Below are 14504 nucleotides of genomic sequence, written 5' to 3'. Positions count from 1 at the left end.
TTCATCTGAAAAATGCAGTTATTCACTACACTACACACTTTATATAGTGTAACAATGAGATTATTGTGACTGCTATTTAGATTCCACATGCGTAAAATAAAGTATTTTGGTTTCCCGAATACTGTTTTTCCCCGAATGGGGTGGGGGGAGGGGGGGAATTACAGGACACCAGTAGCATTTATAAGACGCCAACTTCATTACTCTGTGATATTTAAAATAGAAGCTTTTCTGTCTACAAAACATAATCACTTCTTTCAGTTGCCAGTTTCATCTCCAAGGCAGTCTTGACTATAGAGATGCAACACATCCTGTAGTAAGAAAGAGCTCCTGTGTTGCTAACAGGAAGGATGAAAAGGAATCCTTAATTCCTACTTACAACTCTGATCATCACATAATCATGGTTTGTTTCTTAAAGAAATAGCTAAATACACTCACACCAGGCGTCTCACACTCACCTGGCATTGAACAAGGAGTTCCAGAGGAACAAGGATGGCTCAGTGGAGGAACAGAAGATGCAGGCTGGTTCACTGATAACCCTGATTATATCTATTTAATAGGGTGATCGTATGTGCCAGTTTGCCCAGGAGAGTCCCAGTTTATGTACTTATTAATAGCACCCACTTTAACCCTGAAAAGTATTTCTGAGTATGCAAAATACCATATGGTCGTTCTACTATTAAAAATAATAAATCATTTTTTCCTTATTATAAATCAAGACCATGGCCAAGAACAGCACAATAGGTGTAAAAAAAGCAGACAGAGAATCAATGCAAATTGAAAAGGAACCATTTGAAAGGCTGAAAACATAACACAAAAGCAAGTGATCATTAAGCGCAAATTCAGGTCTTCTCACAAACCATATACTACTGCTCATTTTAACCATTTTCAGCTTTAAAAACAACACAGTTTAAAAATATATACAGAATCAAACAGATCATTGTTTTGAGGCAGCATATCACAGGAGAGTGAAACCATTAACAAAAAAGAATGAGAGCAATGAACAGTCCCTGACTCCTGTTCAGGCTACACTCAAGGTCTGCTCTCCCTAAAGTTGTGGGAATAACCCGCAGACAGACACCCAGTCTTGAGCTGAAGCGTCCCTTAAAAATTCATTTATACCAAGAACTTCAGAGCATGATCTTATTCGGAAATAGGATCTTTGCAGATATAATTAAGAGGAGATCATACTGGATTAGGGTGGGTCCTCAATCCAATGACTGGTGTCCTTATAAGAAAACAAAAGGACAAAAAGATACAGGGAAGAAGGCCATGTGACAATAAAGGCAGAGACTGACATGATGCAACTACAAGTCAAGGAATGCCAGACAGCCAAGAGCCACCAGAAGCTAGGAGGAGGCAAAGAAGGCTCTTTCCTAATAGGTAGCATGGCCCTGCGAACATCTTAATTTCGATTTGCAGCCTTCAGAACTGTGAGACAGTAAAGTTCTATTGTTTTTTTTGTTTTGTTTTGTTTTGTTTTTTTGCGGTACGCGGGCCTCTCACTGTTGTGACCTCTCCCGTTGCGGAGCACAGGCTCCGGACGCGCAGGCTCAGCGGCCATGGCTCACGGGCCCAGTCGCTCCGCGGCATGTGGGATCTTCCCGGACCGGGGCACGAACCCGTGTCCCCTGCATCGGCAGGCCGACTCTCAACCACTGCGCCACCAGGGAAGCCCAAGTTCTATTGTTTTAAGCCACGTGTGTGGTAATTTGTTACAGTAGCCCTACGGAAACGAATTCACAATTTATGTCAAATTATCCATTATCATCTTTTAAGATTTCACCACTTAAACAACTGGTCAAAGGGCAATAAACAGTGGTTCATGGAGGGCGACACTTGCACTATGCACCCCAAAAGGGGAGAGTTCTTCTGCCCATCCAGCAACCCTACACTGAGCCCGTGAATAGAGAAAGTCACAGCTCTGGAGCTGAGCAGCCCTCCTCTGCGGGGTGGAGGGGCATTAACTAAGTTGTACCTCATCCTTCTTCTCCTGAATGCGTCGTCTCTCGGCCTCAATAGCCAGCTTCTCCTGAATCTCCTGAGCAATTTCACAGTCTTGTTGTTCACTAAAACACAAAGGTGAAAACAACATGAATAAAGAACGTAAGGAATGATTTTTCCTAAACACAATTTCCTGAATACTCACTATGAGCCAGTGCATATTTTTATCTCACTTAATCTTCACAATAATGATGCAAAGAGGTTGATATTGTCATATCCTACAGATGAAAAGACTTGAGGCCCAGAGTAGTGGAATCATTTCCCTAAGATTGCAGAGAAAATAAGTGGTAGAATCAGAATGTAATACCCAGACACTACAACGGAAAGCTCCAGGCTTTTTCTATACTACCATATCACCTCACCCTACTGGGGTCGCTTTACAGAGACAGGCATGTTCCCTCAAAGGAGATGTATACTATGAGAATAAGGTCCACAAATAACCAAATACGTACAGAGTATGCAGGAAAAAATTGGGAGTGAGTTCACTAAAATGTCAATAATACTGTGGCCACCTAGAGGTGGTGGTATGACTTTAAAATGATTTTTATAAATTTTTTAATTAGAGGCATTTTTTTTCAGTTTCAATAAAACTTTTAAAAAGGGGGGAAAAAACCCCAATGTATATTCCCTAGCTTTAGGTCCCAGGAGAAACCTCTGTGGCTGATGCCAGTTTTCTTAATACTCTGGCCACTAAAAAGCCCAAACGTTGTAATATGGCTGCTACCACAGTTTTGTTTTGTTTTGGCGTTTGTGCATTCAAAAAGATTCAAACAACACCTGCTATCATCCAGGAACCATGCTCAACACTGAGGATACGAAAATAAATATATCTCCATCCTGCACTCAGAAGCCCACAGTACATTTTGGTGGGAGAAACGAGACAAATCATTTTGGTGGGAGAAATAGATCCTTTAAAACAGCACCTAGGAAACAGGGGTTCCAACAGAAAATGGGGTTTGGATCTCTCAGAGATGGCTATAGGTACACCAGTCTTCTGGCTGCAGATTTCAAGAAAAGTCACTGGGAAGCTTATAACTCTAGAGTGTGATAGTGCTGGGGAGTCAACCTTTACACAGCCTTTACAACCTTTAACTGCTAACTAGGAGAGAGAGAGCACGTTTAGAGTTCACTATCTAAAAAGATGTTGGAACAAAATTACAATTGTGGCTTATATATGCAGTTCGTTTGCTACACAAATATTTCCTCTTATTCTCCCCCTGCCAGTTGAACTTAAAGTACTCAGTTAATCTAGTCTTGGTTGTATATTCCATGTTTAATGGCAGTCTTTTATAACTGAAAAGTGTTGGGTGTTGGGGGCAATATCCTAACTTCTCTGGAGGAATCAAAATCCATACATTCTATTCTAACAAAACTGAGGCGATGAAGACTATTCTCATTTGTATAAAGAACTGGTCACTTTCAACATGTTGGGAAATAGATGTAGGTGAAAGTAGAGGTGTGCACACGTGGGGGTATGTATGTATGTGTATAACGCACATACAGGACAGAAAGGGAGGAAGGGAATACAAGACAGAGAACACAGGCCAGAAGCAGAAATGGCAAGCTTTTTTAATCAGTAGAAAAATCACTGGACAAGATGCCTGGAGACCTGATTTCCAGTCCTGCCACTGTTAACCAGTGAATCATGCACTCTTATGTCGTCTTATCAGCTATAAAAGTTTTTGGACTTAATGACTTCATATTACAGGTCTAACATTCAAGGATTCTGAACCATTCAAACCACAGAATTGAAAATAAAAATATACTCATTTTTTATTTCCATACCCTCTTTTCACTTACTTTTTTTTTTTAACTTACCAAAAAGTGTCTATTAATCTAGTTTTAAGAATATGGAATGTTTCACAAATTTGAGTGTTGCTTTGGCAAACGCTCAGAGTTTATTTCCCCTGAGTCCCTTAAAGGCAATGGCTATGTTTTATTCATATCTGTGCTCTCTGGTGCCTTTCATGGTGGCAGAGTTATTAGCAAGAGTCAGTAAGAATGTTTATGTACAAAATAAGGAAGCTGAATAAAATCACGAATAAAGTCCTCTCTGAAAATAATAAAATAGAAAAACCCTTCCTCAAAGGCAGCAAAAATAATAGGCTATCCTGTTTATTTAAACATGACAACTAAAGTAAATAGAAGGGTCCCTTCACTTCCTCCTTTACCCCTTCCTCCTCAAAACAATTTTGTGGTTAAATCCACCATTAGAGATTTAGGTATAGGAGCCTCTCTCAAAGAAGAAATGTACTCTGTGAGCCTTTAAAACATTAAAAAGAATAAAAAGTCATTGTGCTAGAAGAGACCTTAGACGTGATCTCTCCATTTAGGAGGAGACAGAGAAATAACTTTGGTCAGACACTGAAGTTATGAAGAGGACTAAGGGTACGATTCAGAGCTTTCCAAAAGATTCTGCCTCTACTTAAAAAGCAAGGGGTTTGGGACTTCCCTGCGGTCCAGTGGTTAGGACATGGTGCTTTTACTGCTGGGGCACAGGTTTGATCCCTTGTCAGGGAACTAAGACCCTGAAAGCTGTGCGGCACAGCCACACAAAAAGAAAAGCCACGGGTTCGAGGAAAATAGGAGTAGCAAACACTGCTAGGAAACAATAAAGGAACCCAACAGACCTCATAAAGTTCTTTGACATCCAGTATTTCGCTGGATTCCCCCCAAAAGCCCAGGAGGCAGAGGGGACAGAGATCATTTGCCCCCTGTACAGGTAAGGAAAACTGAGTCAGAGAGGTGGACCAAATGACTCAAAGTCATCAGCGAAGAGTGTTGAGTCCACACCAGAAACCACATGTCCCAAAACCTAGTAAAGTATTCCAACAACAAAGACAATTTTTTTAATTCAAAGAAAACTATGGGATAGTCACTGTAGGATTTGTAATCTAATAGTGAAAGGAATCAGAGGAACAGATGGAGAGTCCTCTTCCCTGCCCTGGTTGCTGACCCCACAGAGAAAACCAGTCCGGGCATGATGCCCTCCCAGTCCCCAAGTCCTCACAGGGCTTTGTAGCGCTTCTGCAGCTGAGCCTGAGCTTTCAGATCTTCCTCTTGAAGCTGCTTAGCCACCTGGAGATCATGCTGGACCAAACGGTTCCGCTGAACATTCGATGCCAAATGATGCTCAACTGGATAGTAAAATTGGAGAGAGGAATTATAATGCTTTGGCTTATTAATGATAAACCTGAGAATAAACTTAAGAAGAGCCTTTCCATTGAAAAGGGCTTCACATCCATCATTTCATCTTATGCTCTAAATAACGCTATATAATACGCAGCACAGGAGTTATTATTTTCATCTTTGCATTGCAGAAAAAGAGAATCAGAAAGGTTAAAGTAATTTGTATTGGGCACAAGATAAAACAGTGGCAGTGCCAGGACTTCTACTCAAATAATCTAAAACCAGGGCCAGTGCTCTTTCTGCTCTACAAGTTGCCACCTTATTTATAAATACTATTTCAATACTGAATTTTTATACTGACACACGAATTAATGATTCACAAATTACAAATTCATACTTACGTACTTCTGTATAACACATATAACTTAGATTTACTATTCATGAGTACATACATAAAAAATTCAGAAAAATCTACAATCTAGACACCGCCCTCGCCTGGGAAAAGATGTTCAGGCCTCCTATTCTAGGGGAAGGAACCCATCCCTCTGCCAGCCTTCTACACACCCTCGATGCATGTATAACCACTATCTCCCTCCTATAGCACTAAGGCAAAGGAAATGGTTCAAGTCCCTCTTTTCCTCTGATACATCCAACAGTCTTCTCATCCCTAGCAGCTATCTGACTTCAAAACACCCAGAACTTCATTCTTCACGGAGGTGTCATTTGCCTAGACAGATCCGTCAGGATGGATGGGTGATATAACTCGATGACTCTGTTTTCTCCCTGCCTCACTCTGAGAAATCTGCCTCAAGCTACCACTAAAAAAGAAAACTGAAGGAGCACGCAGAGGGCTATTACTCACTCTCTTGTTCCTGCAGGCTGTGGGCCAGGGTGTGGTCCTCCAGGACAGCAAAATCTCGGCACACTGCAGAGGATGAGGGAGAAGGGCAGACAGGAAAGCTCATTAGTAGTACTTTAACATAAAAAGAAAAAGATCTTGTTCAGGACTTCAAAGACTCCAACCTAATATTTTAGGATGATCAACTTTATAACTCGCAATGCACAAAACAGTGACTAGTTAGTATAAAGTCTTCATTCACAAAAATCCACATAGTACCTGCTCAGGGCCAAGAACAAGGTGTCACAAAGTAATGGTTAGGTCCCTGGCCTATGGAAATTAATCACAGAATCAGAACGCAGAGGCCCAGAAATTCTAACCCACTTCTATAAAGGACTGCTGTAATAATAAGAGACAAGAATGTTTCACATATTGCAGCTGAGAAAAATCTGAGTTTTTGCATGGTCAGAGGAGTTAAGCCATCTGGGATTCAGAGGATCCTTTCCCAGAGACTTATGTGTATCCTGGTGCTCTTAAGGAAAAACACACCTTTCTTAGTCCCTTAGGCAGGAGCGGATCTCTACTTTAAGTGTAGTCACGTTCTTCAATGGGTCCACACCCTCAGACACGAGTTAGAACTGGTTCTCTAGGTCTCTCTAAATATAGAGCTGCCTAAAGAGAGCCTGCAAACCAAAAGACAGTGGGAACCTTGGAGGGTACCAGGCATCTGCCCCTAACTTTGCCTCCATCTGGAGAGCCAGGCAAGAGCGTTTCCTGAACTACTTTCTTAGACACGAATAGGAAGAGATGGTCTTAAGGGTCCATTCCACCCCAAACTGTAATTTAAACTTCTGCTTCTTAAAACAAACATACATATGAAGGACTCTTATCATGAAAAATGCTGTTTTGTTTGTTTTAAGGACGTGTAGTTTAGGTGATATATCCTTACTCTATTCCAAACATGTACGTCACATTAAAGAGGAAAGTTCCCAAAGCCTCAGACTATTGCAATGTGTAGGACTTATGAAACTGTCCTCTAGGGCTTACCAGAGTTTACAGATTTCTTTCTGCAGCTCTGACTTTGTCTGTGAAGACATTTAATTAAAACAGAATGAAAAAACATTCCTTTGCCATTCTTAGCACTTATGTATGTTCACATACAGATTCACACAGCCCGGTCCCTCGCTGAGAGATAATGCAACGAAAAAGCAGGCAGAGCTTGGAGACGTCAAGGTTATTCTGAAAAGGTTTTATGATGGAAAAATCATTTCTGCCCCCAAATCATATTAAACCGAATATGACCTACTTAGCCCTGGCTTAAATGCAACTACAAAACCGGCAATTTCAATAGAAAGTCCTGTTCTTTTACATCCAATATATTCTCAGCAAATTCTAACAACTTGAGGCCCAGGTCAAAGTTCCCCAATATTTCACAGAATGAAAGTGCTTTCAAGAAGAGCTAGTTAAACCTCTTATTTAACAGGTGAGGAAAATAAGGGCCAGAAGAAAGAAAGGGCTTATGAAGGCTGTAGACATAGTTTGCCGGTGGCAGGGCTGGGAGTCAGTTTCTCAGCAAGCAAGAGCTCTTCCTGCTCATGACAACCAGCCCTCCTGGACTCTGGTAAACCACAGTCGGAACAGACCGAAAGAAGATATTCTATACTGACCGACATGCATTCTCTAAAACACTTAGCTGATTAACATTAATTAATTAAATGTCTAAGACACGTATGGATTTAGTTCACAAAGAACAAATATTCAGAATGAATATTTTAAAAAGTGTAAAAGCCACTTCAATTTATGTTATTAGAGCAGAAAGGTATGCCAAAACGATATATTTTATATGCTTTTAATATTATGCTGAATAAAATAAAAATTATAAAATTACTACAGTTTTCCATGTGAATAACTGCAATATTTTCACGTTTTTTGTTTCAGTCAGCATGACATTAAAAATATAATGTTTATGGATACATATACCTGTAGTAAAAATACATGGTCTTAATATCTGGCACTGACACAGTGACCCCCTAGAGACACAAGCAAAGGGGCAGGTGTGCCTTGACTATATATATGCTGTTCCACTGCTTTACAAACAAACTAGAGAAGACTGAAGGAAGTGAGGCAAAATATTAACATCTATTCAATTTAGGTGATAGGTTCCTGGGTTTCTATATTTTCTGTGCTTTTTGTAATGTTTTACATATACTGCACTTAAATTCTACAGCTAAATATAAAAACTTTTAAAATTCACATCTTTATTTCATCAGCAGCACATATAAACCATAAACATGATGACACATTTGACATATCATAATACACCAAGGAATTTATGAATTTATGATTGCCTTAATAATGACTCTTAATTATTTCTTAATATGTAAAAAGCAAGGCTGAAGTATATTTAATTATTGTGATTTGACCCTGAATCTTATTACGGTAGAGGCTGAATTGGTACCCACAAAATATGGGTAAGGCCTGCACTAGAAAAGAACCTAGAAGATCTTCCGTGACTACAAAGATGTACACACACTCATACACGCACAGGGTTGTATTGTCAATACACAGATTTAGCCCTTCAAAGTTTACTAAAAACTTCCAAATATATCATCTCATTTATGCGGAAATATTACTTACTTAATCCATAATTTCCTATGCATCCACTCTAGTTGCTTTCAAAGTCAGCCCCTGTATTCTTTGCAATGCTAATCTAATGCAAGCTGGGAAAGTCACACACCCAGCCACCTTGCAGATCAGTAACCAGTTTGGGAATTACAGAAAACAATTCTCAGCCAGGACAAGTTCAAAGCCAGGAGCTTTGCTCCTCCTCTAATCCACTCTACTTTGAAGCAAAGGGCTATAAACAGTACTGAGAATAAACAGCATAAACTCATCTCACTACGTTTCCAGGCAGGCACATTTAAGACGAACTACTGGACCCTGAGCTTTTATCCTGCCACTTCTCAAACTTTTTCCCTCCTATGTTCACTTTCATTCACCCTAATCTCAGGTTATCTTCTTGCCATTAAGCCAACCCCATCATTCTCCATTCCCATCCAGCCCTGCAATCTCTACACCTTCCACACAGTTAGTGCTGGATGTAGCATAAATTTAGTAGGACTTCAGGAGATGCTCATTAATAGAAAAAATGAAGAAATACTGGTCAATAAAGTCAAAGAACAGAGTTCCATAGACAGGAGGAAAACAATGTTATGAATAGAATTAAGCTCTGTCGTTACCGACAGCATCACAGACTTGTAAAATTTTTCAGACATTCAAGTAAAAACTAGCAACCTCTCCCTTTCCCATGAAAAGAACAGAGCTTTAGTGATTTTTAAAATCCAGATATGTACATATATACAGTGGATTCGTTTATATTAAGGCAAGCAAGTCTCAGGAATGGGAAGTAGGATTTATATATCTCCCACCTATTTTCCTTGAAGAGAAAGATGATTCTCATTCATCTGTGGATCCCTCTAAATAAACAAAGAGCACAGTACGCACCTAGTAAACACAGTTATTCAACAAACATTTGCTGAATTCTATTATTAGGAGGAATAAGTCATTTACAAGCCATCAAGAAGGTGGAGTTGACAGAAAGGTAAATAAGCATAATATAAAATGTAATAAAGTTTATAAAGACCTATAGAAAATTCCTTGAAGGCATAAAAGTGGAGCAGTTGTGCTTGTTATGAACTGGGGGTAGGTGTAAGGAGTGGGGGTGACTTGGCAGAGCTGTACCAGGAAACCTTAAAGTAGTTAACATACAAAACCAACCTCAAAGGAAGGTTAAAACTCCTAGGGCAGAAGTGGTAAGCGTTCTTAGCAGAGGGACGAACTAACTCTATACAAACTAGAAGATGAGTGAAGAAGTCATTCCTGTTTTGTCATTTTTTTACCCACATCCCCAGCTTTCTGAAAATGAATGGCTATGAAAACTGAGCAAGCTTCCTCCCACATAAAAATGCCTGGGTGGGGCTTCCCTGGTGGCGCAGTGGTTGAGAGTCCGCCTGCTGATGCAGGGGACACGGGTGCGTGCCCCGGTCCAGGAAGATCCCACATGCCGCGGAGCGGCTGGGCCCGTGAGCCATGGCCGCTGAGCCTGCGCGTCCGTGAGCCTGTGCTTCGCAACGGGAGAGGCCACAGAAGTGAGAGGCCCGCGTACCGCAAAAAAAAAAAAAAAAAAAAAAAAAAAAAAATGCCTGGATTACTAATACATTCACTAGAAACTATTTCTTTCAACTGTGTCTGTATTGCCTTTTATGTTCTGGTATAATTTTATGAATTATTCTGTTTTAGTGTAAATGCTATTAGTAGCAGATGGAATACATACTCACTGCTTTGAGAGCTGGGTTTATGCTTACTTTTCTTTGTTCTGTTCACATGGGAACACCCTCTATGAATGAGGAAGATGTTCCAGACACAGATTTTGTCTTGAAAAGTTTGGTAATGACAGGCAACTGCAACTGACATTGATATAACACTTTGTAGGTTACAATGCACTTTCACACTTATTCCTCCTAACTGTCGGAGGGTCTGAAGGTTTTTATCAATATCCTCATTTTATTTATGAGGAAACTAGGCTCAGAGAAATAAACTGGCTTGACCAAGATAACCCAACAAATGAGCAAATGAACTGCAAACCAACCTGAGCTCTTCTGGCCTCCAATATTTCTGCTCAAAGAACTCCTAGAAGAAATGGGCCTATGTTTAAGTATGTCAGAAAAGAGTGATATTATTAAATGCTAATTAAAATAAGACAAATATGCAGTAGTTTCTTTGAAATTGAGGATGAAATAAAATTTAGGTAAGGGTGGTACATGTGTTCAGAAGGTGGGTTCCAGGTCCTAAAACAGAGCAATAACAATGGACATAGTTTACTTTGTCTCACTATTTCCCAAGAAGAAGTCTCTAGCTATCACGGTTGGCCTGTGTTCACTTCTGAAAAGCAAGGACAAAAAAATTTTGCACAGTATTTCATAGATGACCTGTAACAAAAACCCTAGGCAGTAACTGCAGTGGGAAATTCCAAGGAAAATCTCCCTTTGGGATCTAACCACTTTCCCCCATCTCCATCCAAAATCAATGGCTTTTCTTCCCTTTGGTAAGAGAGCATTAATGAATTCTGACTAATGTGTCTCAGAGTTGTTAAAGACAATTTTAACTAAGAAATGATAACATAGGTAAAACCCCTAAGCCTTTGTCTGCTGCCCTACAAGAGAAATGTCTCGCTAACCTATTAAAGAAGTCTCTTCCCTTTATTAAAAGCTTTAATAAAACTGCCTCAGTAGAAGAGAAATGGGATGCAGGTAAACTGTGAATAGACCTCATCCTAATGCCAAATCTTCCACCTCCTCAGCCCCAGCAAAGTTTATATATAGGGACTAAGATAACATCAACATCACCACCACTAACACCAACACCAAAACCAGTCTCCAACCCCATCACCACCACCATCAGTGGGAGCTTCTTAGAGATGCTCAGCTATGGAATGGAGACACTCTCCTAACCACCTGCCCCAATTATGAGCCCCCAAAACAACAAACACAGCTTTGAGCCCCTGGTCACTCTGACAACTGAAATTTCCCACTTTCAGGCAGAAAGCTGAAAACAATTAGAATAATACCCAAGTAATGTTTGAGCAATCAATTTATTAGGGATAAAGGGTAACTGAAAGGTAACCTTTGATCCTTCTCTGACTTTTAGTGTCTATAATTTCCATCTTGTCGAAATGAACAAAACTGAAGTACAGTATGACAGAGGAAATAGAGTGGCACCTAATTTTGGCTGATGCTAAAGAGGTAAACAACACAGGTGTTCCATACTCATTTACTTTGTTCCTAGTTAAAGTAGCCAATGGGTGGGCTACTTTTCTGATCAAGTCTCCAAATGCCCTGTTCTTTCCAATATACATACTATGGTTACTCCATCCGTCTCGGAGATAGAAGAGCCTTCTGAGTAGAGATCTATAAAATAATTAAGTCAGATCCACCTTCCTGTACTTATTGTCCTTAGTATAATTATCCCCCCTTACTAAACTACCCACAAAGTACACACAGATTTCTGCAATTCCTTTATGAAAGACAAAGACTTTCATTCCACATATTGTACAAATGATTGGGGCATCGAGTATCATTAACCACTGTTTCAATTGTTTGGGAATTTTTATGGTTATTGGTTTTGGTTTATGTTTTTCTTGGGTGGTTGGTGTGGGTGTGAAACAGAGAATGGGGGAGTCTTGCAAGTCTGAGGGAAGTTTAGTCACCATTACACAGATGATGGGCTTAAGAACCCTTTTCTATCTGCCAGTGGTTCCTCTCTACTCTCAAAAACTTCATAATCAACCTTCAGAAACCTCATTCAAATGTTACTTCTCTATTAATCCAATCCTATAGGACACAGAACCAAAACCATCACAACTGATACTCTCACACACCCAGCAGATTTACTTATGCTTTTTTTTCCCCCCCAGTGATTTCATAATATGTAGTAAATATAACACTGGAGAACTAATCATACAAATACATGTACTCATTTGTTTCCCCATTATACATTCAAGATCCTGAAAGGTAGGAAAAATCTTATGGATCATTTTCTCTCCAATATTTATCTCAATGCCTGGGATGATGATTTTCAAATAAATCCTTGTGGAAAGGAGGGCTCCTGAGAAAAATGATGACTCGTATAAATGATGCACCATGAAATCTTGCATGTCCACATTCTCCAGCTTACCTAAACAAAGCTAAGAAGCTGCACATCTACCCACAATGCCTTAAATGACAGCAAAGGGTTTCTGTTCCCAACACCCCAAATTTCAGATGTATTATAATGGAAAGGATAATTACCTGATAGACTCCTAGAACACCTAGAAAAGTTGTACACTCAGGCAGGTGGTCAATTCTTGGTTCCTTTAGATGACAATTAAGTACATCACTCAAAATGGCTCTGAAAGTTAGAATAACATGCCAAGGATCACATAGTTAAATATGTGGCATTTCCAAGATTAGACCCCAGGGCTATGAAAAATGTCTGTATACATGAGGACATGTTTATTAAGCTAAACAGCCTGAAAGGGTACATAGGATGTATGTGGCATTTTAAAGCAGAATGCACTGTATGCTAAGGTGCTGGCATGAATTTTCAGAATCTGGAGCTAGTCCCCTGAGCTATTTGTTTGATAAAACTGTCTCATGTCCTCAGAAGTCCTCTATAGTTGCAGGCTGCCAAATAGTCCCGAAAATTAGAAAATGTTAATAAATTAATTATAAGGTGAATGAAAAACGTCAAGGATGACAGAACCAAAAAAAAAAAGTAGGAGGAGAGAAAAGTCCTGAGAAATCTAGCAACAGAAAGACATTTTCAGGGTTAATTATCCTTCCATCAACATTACAAAATGATAGAAAGCTCGCCTTTTCATAAAAAGCTCCACAAAGACCAGAACAGTATAACCCAGGATTTTCTGCAAAGTTCTACCAAATATCTGATCTGCTAAAGTCACCACCTTGGTTAGAAGTCTAAAATGTCTTTGAGCATCAAGAGGCTTTAATCCAAAATACCTCTGAAAATAATAAAGGCCCTGGATGACAGGTTGGGTTCCCAAGTTTCCTCAAATATTTCTAAATTTCAGTCACTGTTCATAAAAAGGTGCTGATTCATCACTTTCTTAAAATTATAGAAATTGACTATCAGAAAGGGTCTGAGTAGTTGTTAAGTCCAGCTTTATCCTGTCCAAATAATCATCTGGACTCCTCATAAATATTTAACCACAGGAAGCCCACTTCCTTTCAACACAGTTCCCTTTCGGGTAACTGTAAAATGGTCTGTGGAAGGACAAAACCTGCCAATCTAGAGGTATCATCCCTGGTCCTAGTTCCAGCCTCAGAGTGCACTCACATTCCCTACAGTGTATGTGGGTGTTTTGTACAAACCACTGGCACTCTTCAGTCTGTTGTTTTATACACACGATAGATGACCATCCACATGGCATATTATATGGGCTATATGCACAGGTTAAGTCCTGAAGGTACTCGCCATGATATGGGCAGAGCCCAGGGCTGATTTCTGAGCCTTTCTATAGTGTACACTGACTACAGCTGAAATATTTGATTTTTCAAGTTAAATTTTATTTAGAAAATACTAGAAAAGATAAACATCAAAATCTTAACATTGATCAGGTACTGTGGGACTATAATGTAGCTTATTTTCCTTCTCAAACATTTCTATATTTTCCAATTTATCTACCATGAAATGGAATCTTATTATTTATAATCCCTTGCATAACATTTTATAATTAAAAAAATGCATGTTTTTAATCTAATTTAAGCATCTAAACAGTGAAGCAGCAAATATTTACTACAGGAAAAAATAAGTTGCAGTAGCAATGTTATGGATTCAATTTAATTATACTGTTTCCTTAAGGTTAGAGAATAAGTTCTTTTTTTTTTTTTAAGGAAAAATGTATGCTAACAAAAACAAAGTCTACGTAAGACCCCAAATTTGCATCTGATCTTCCTGAGAACCAAAGCAATCAGGGAAA

At 39.4% G+C, this 14504-nt stretch overlaps 1 protein-coding gene across 5 annotated transcripts in view; it reads right to left on the bottom strand.

The window, feature by feature from the left end:
* The window catches only part of CCDC50 (coiled-coil domain containing 50), a 117012-nt gene that overhangs the window by 84972 nt on the left and 17536 nt on the right, over nt 1–14504 (bottom strand). For all 5 annotated transcript variants that reach the window (XM_073804020.1, XM_073804022.1, XM_033855623.2 and 2 more), the window contains exons 2-4: nt 5993–6055; nt 5012–5138; nt 1976–2066 (exon numbers count right to left, since the gene is read on the bottom strand). In XM_073804020.1, coding sequence (XP_073660121.1) covers nt 1976–2066; nt 5012–5138; nt 5993–6055 — 281 coding nt within the window. The remainder of the gene's footprint in view (nt 1–1975; nt 2067–5011; nt 5139–5992; nt 6056–14504) is intronic.

This window comes from Tursiops truncatus, chromosome 4, assembly GCF_011762595.2.
Source record: "Tursiops truncatus isolate mTurTru1 chromosome 4, mTurTru1.mat.Y, whole genome shotgun sequence".
NCBI lineage: Eukaryota > Metazoa > Chordata > Mammalia > Artiodactyla > Delphinidae > Tursiops > Tursiops truncatus.
Note: the sequence above shows the minus strand (reverse complement) of the source record. Positions and strands in the feature narration are given on the sequence as shown.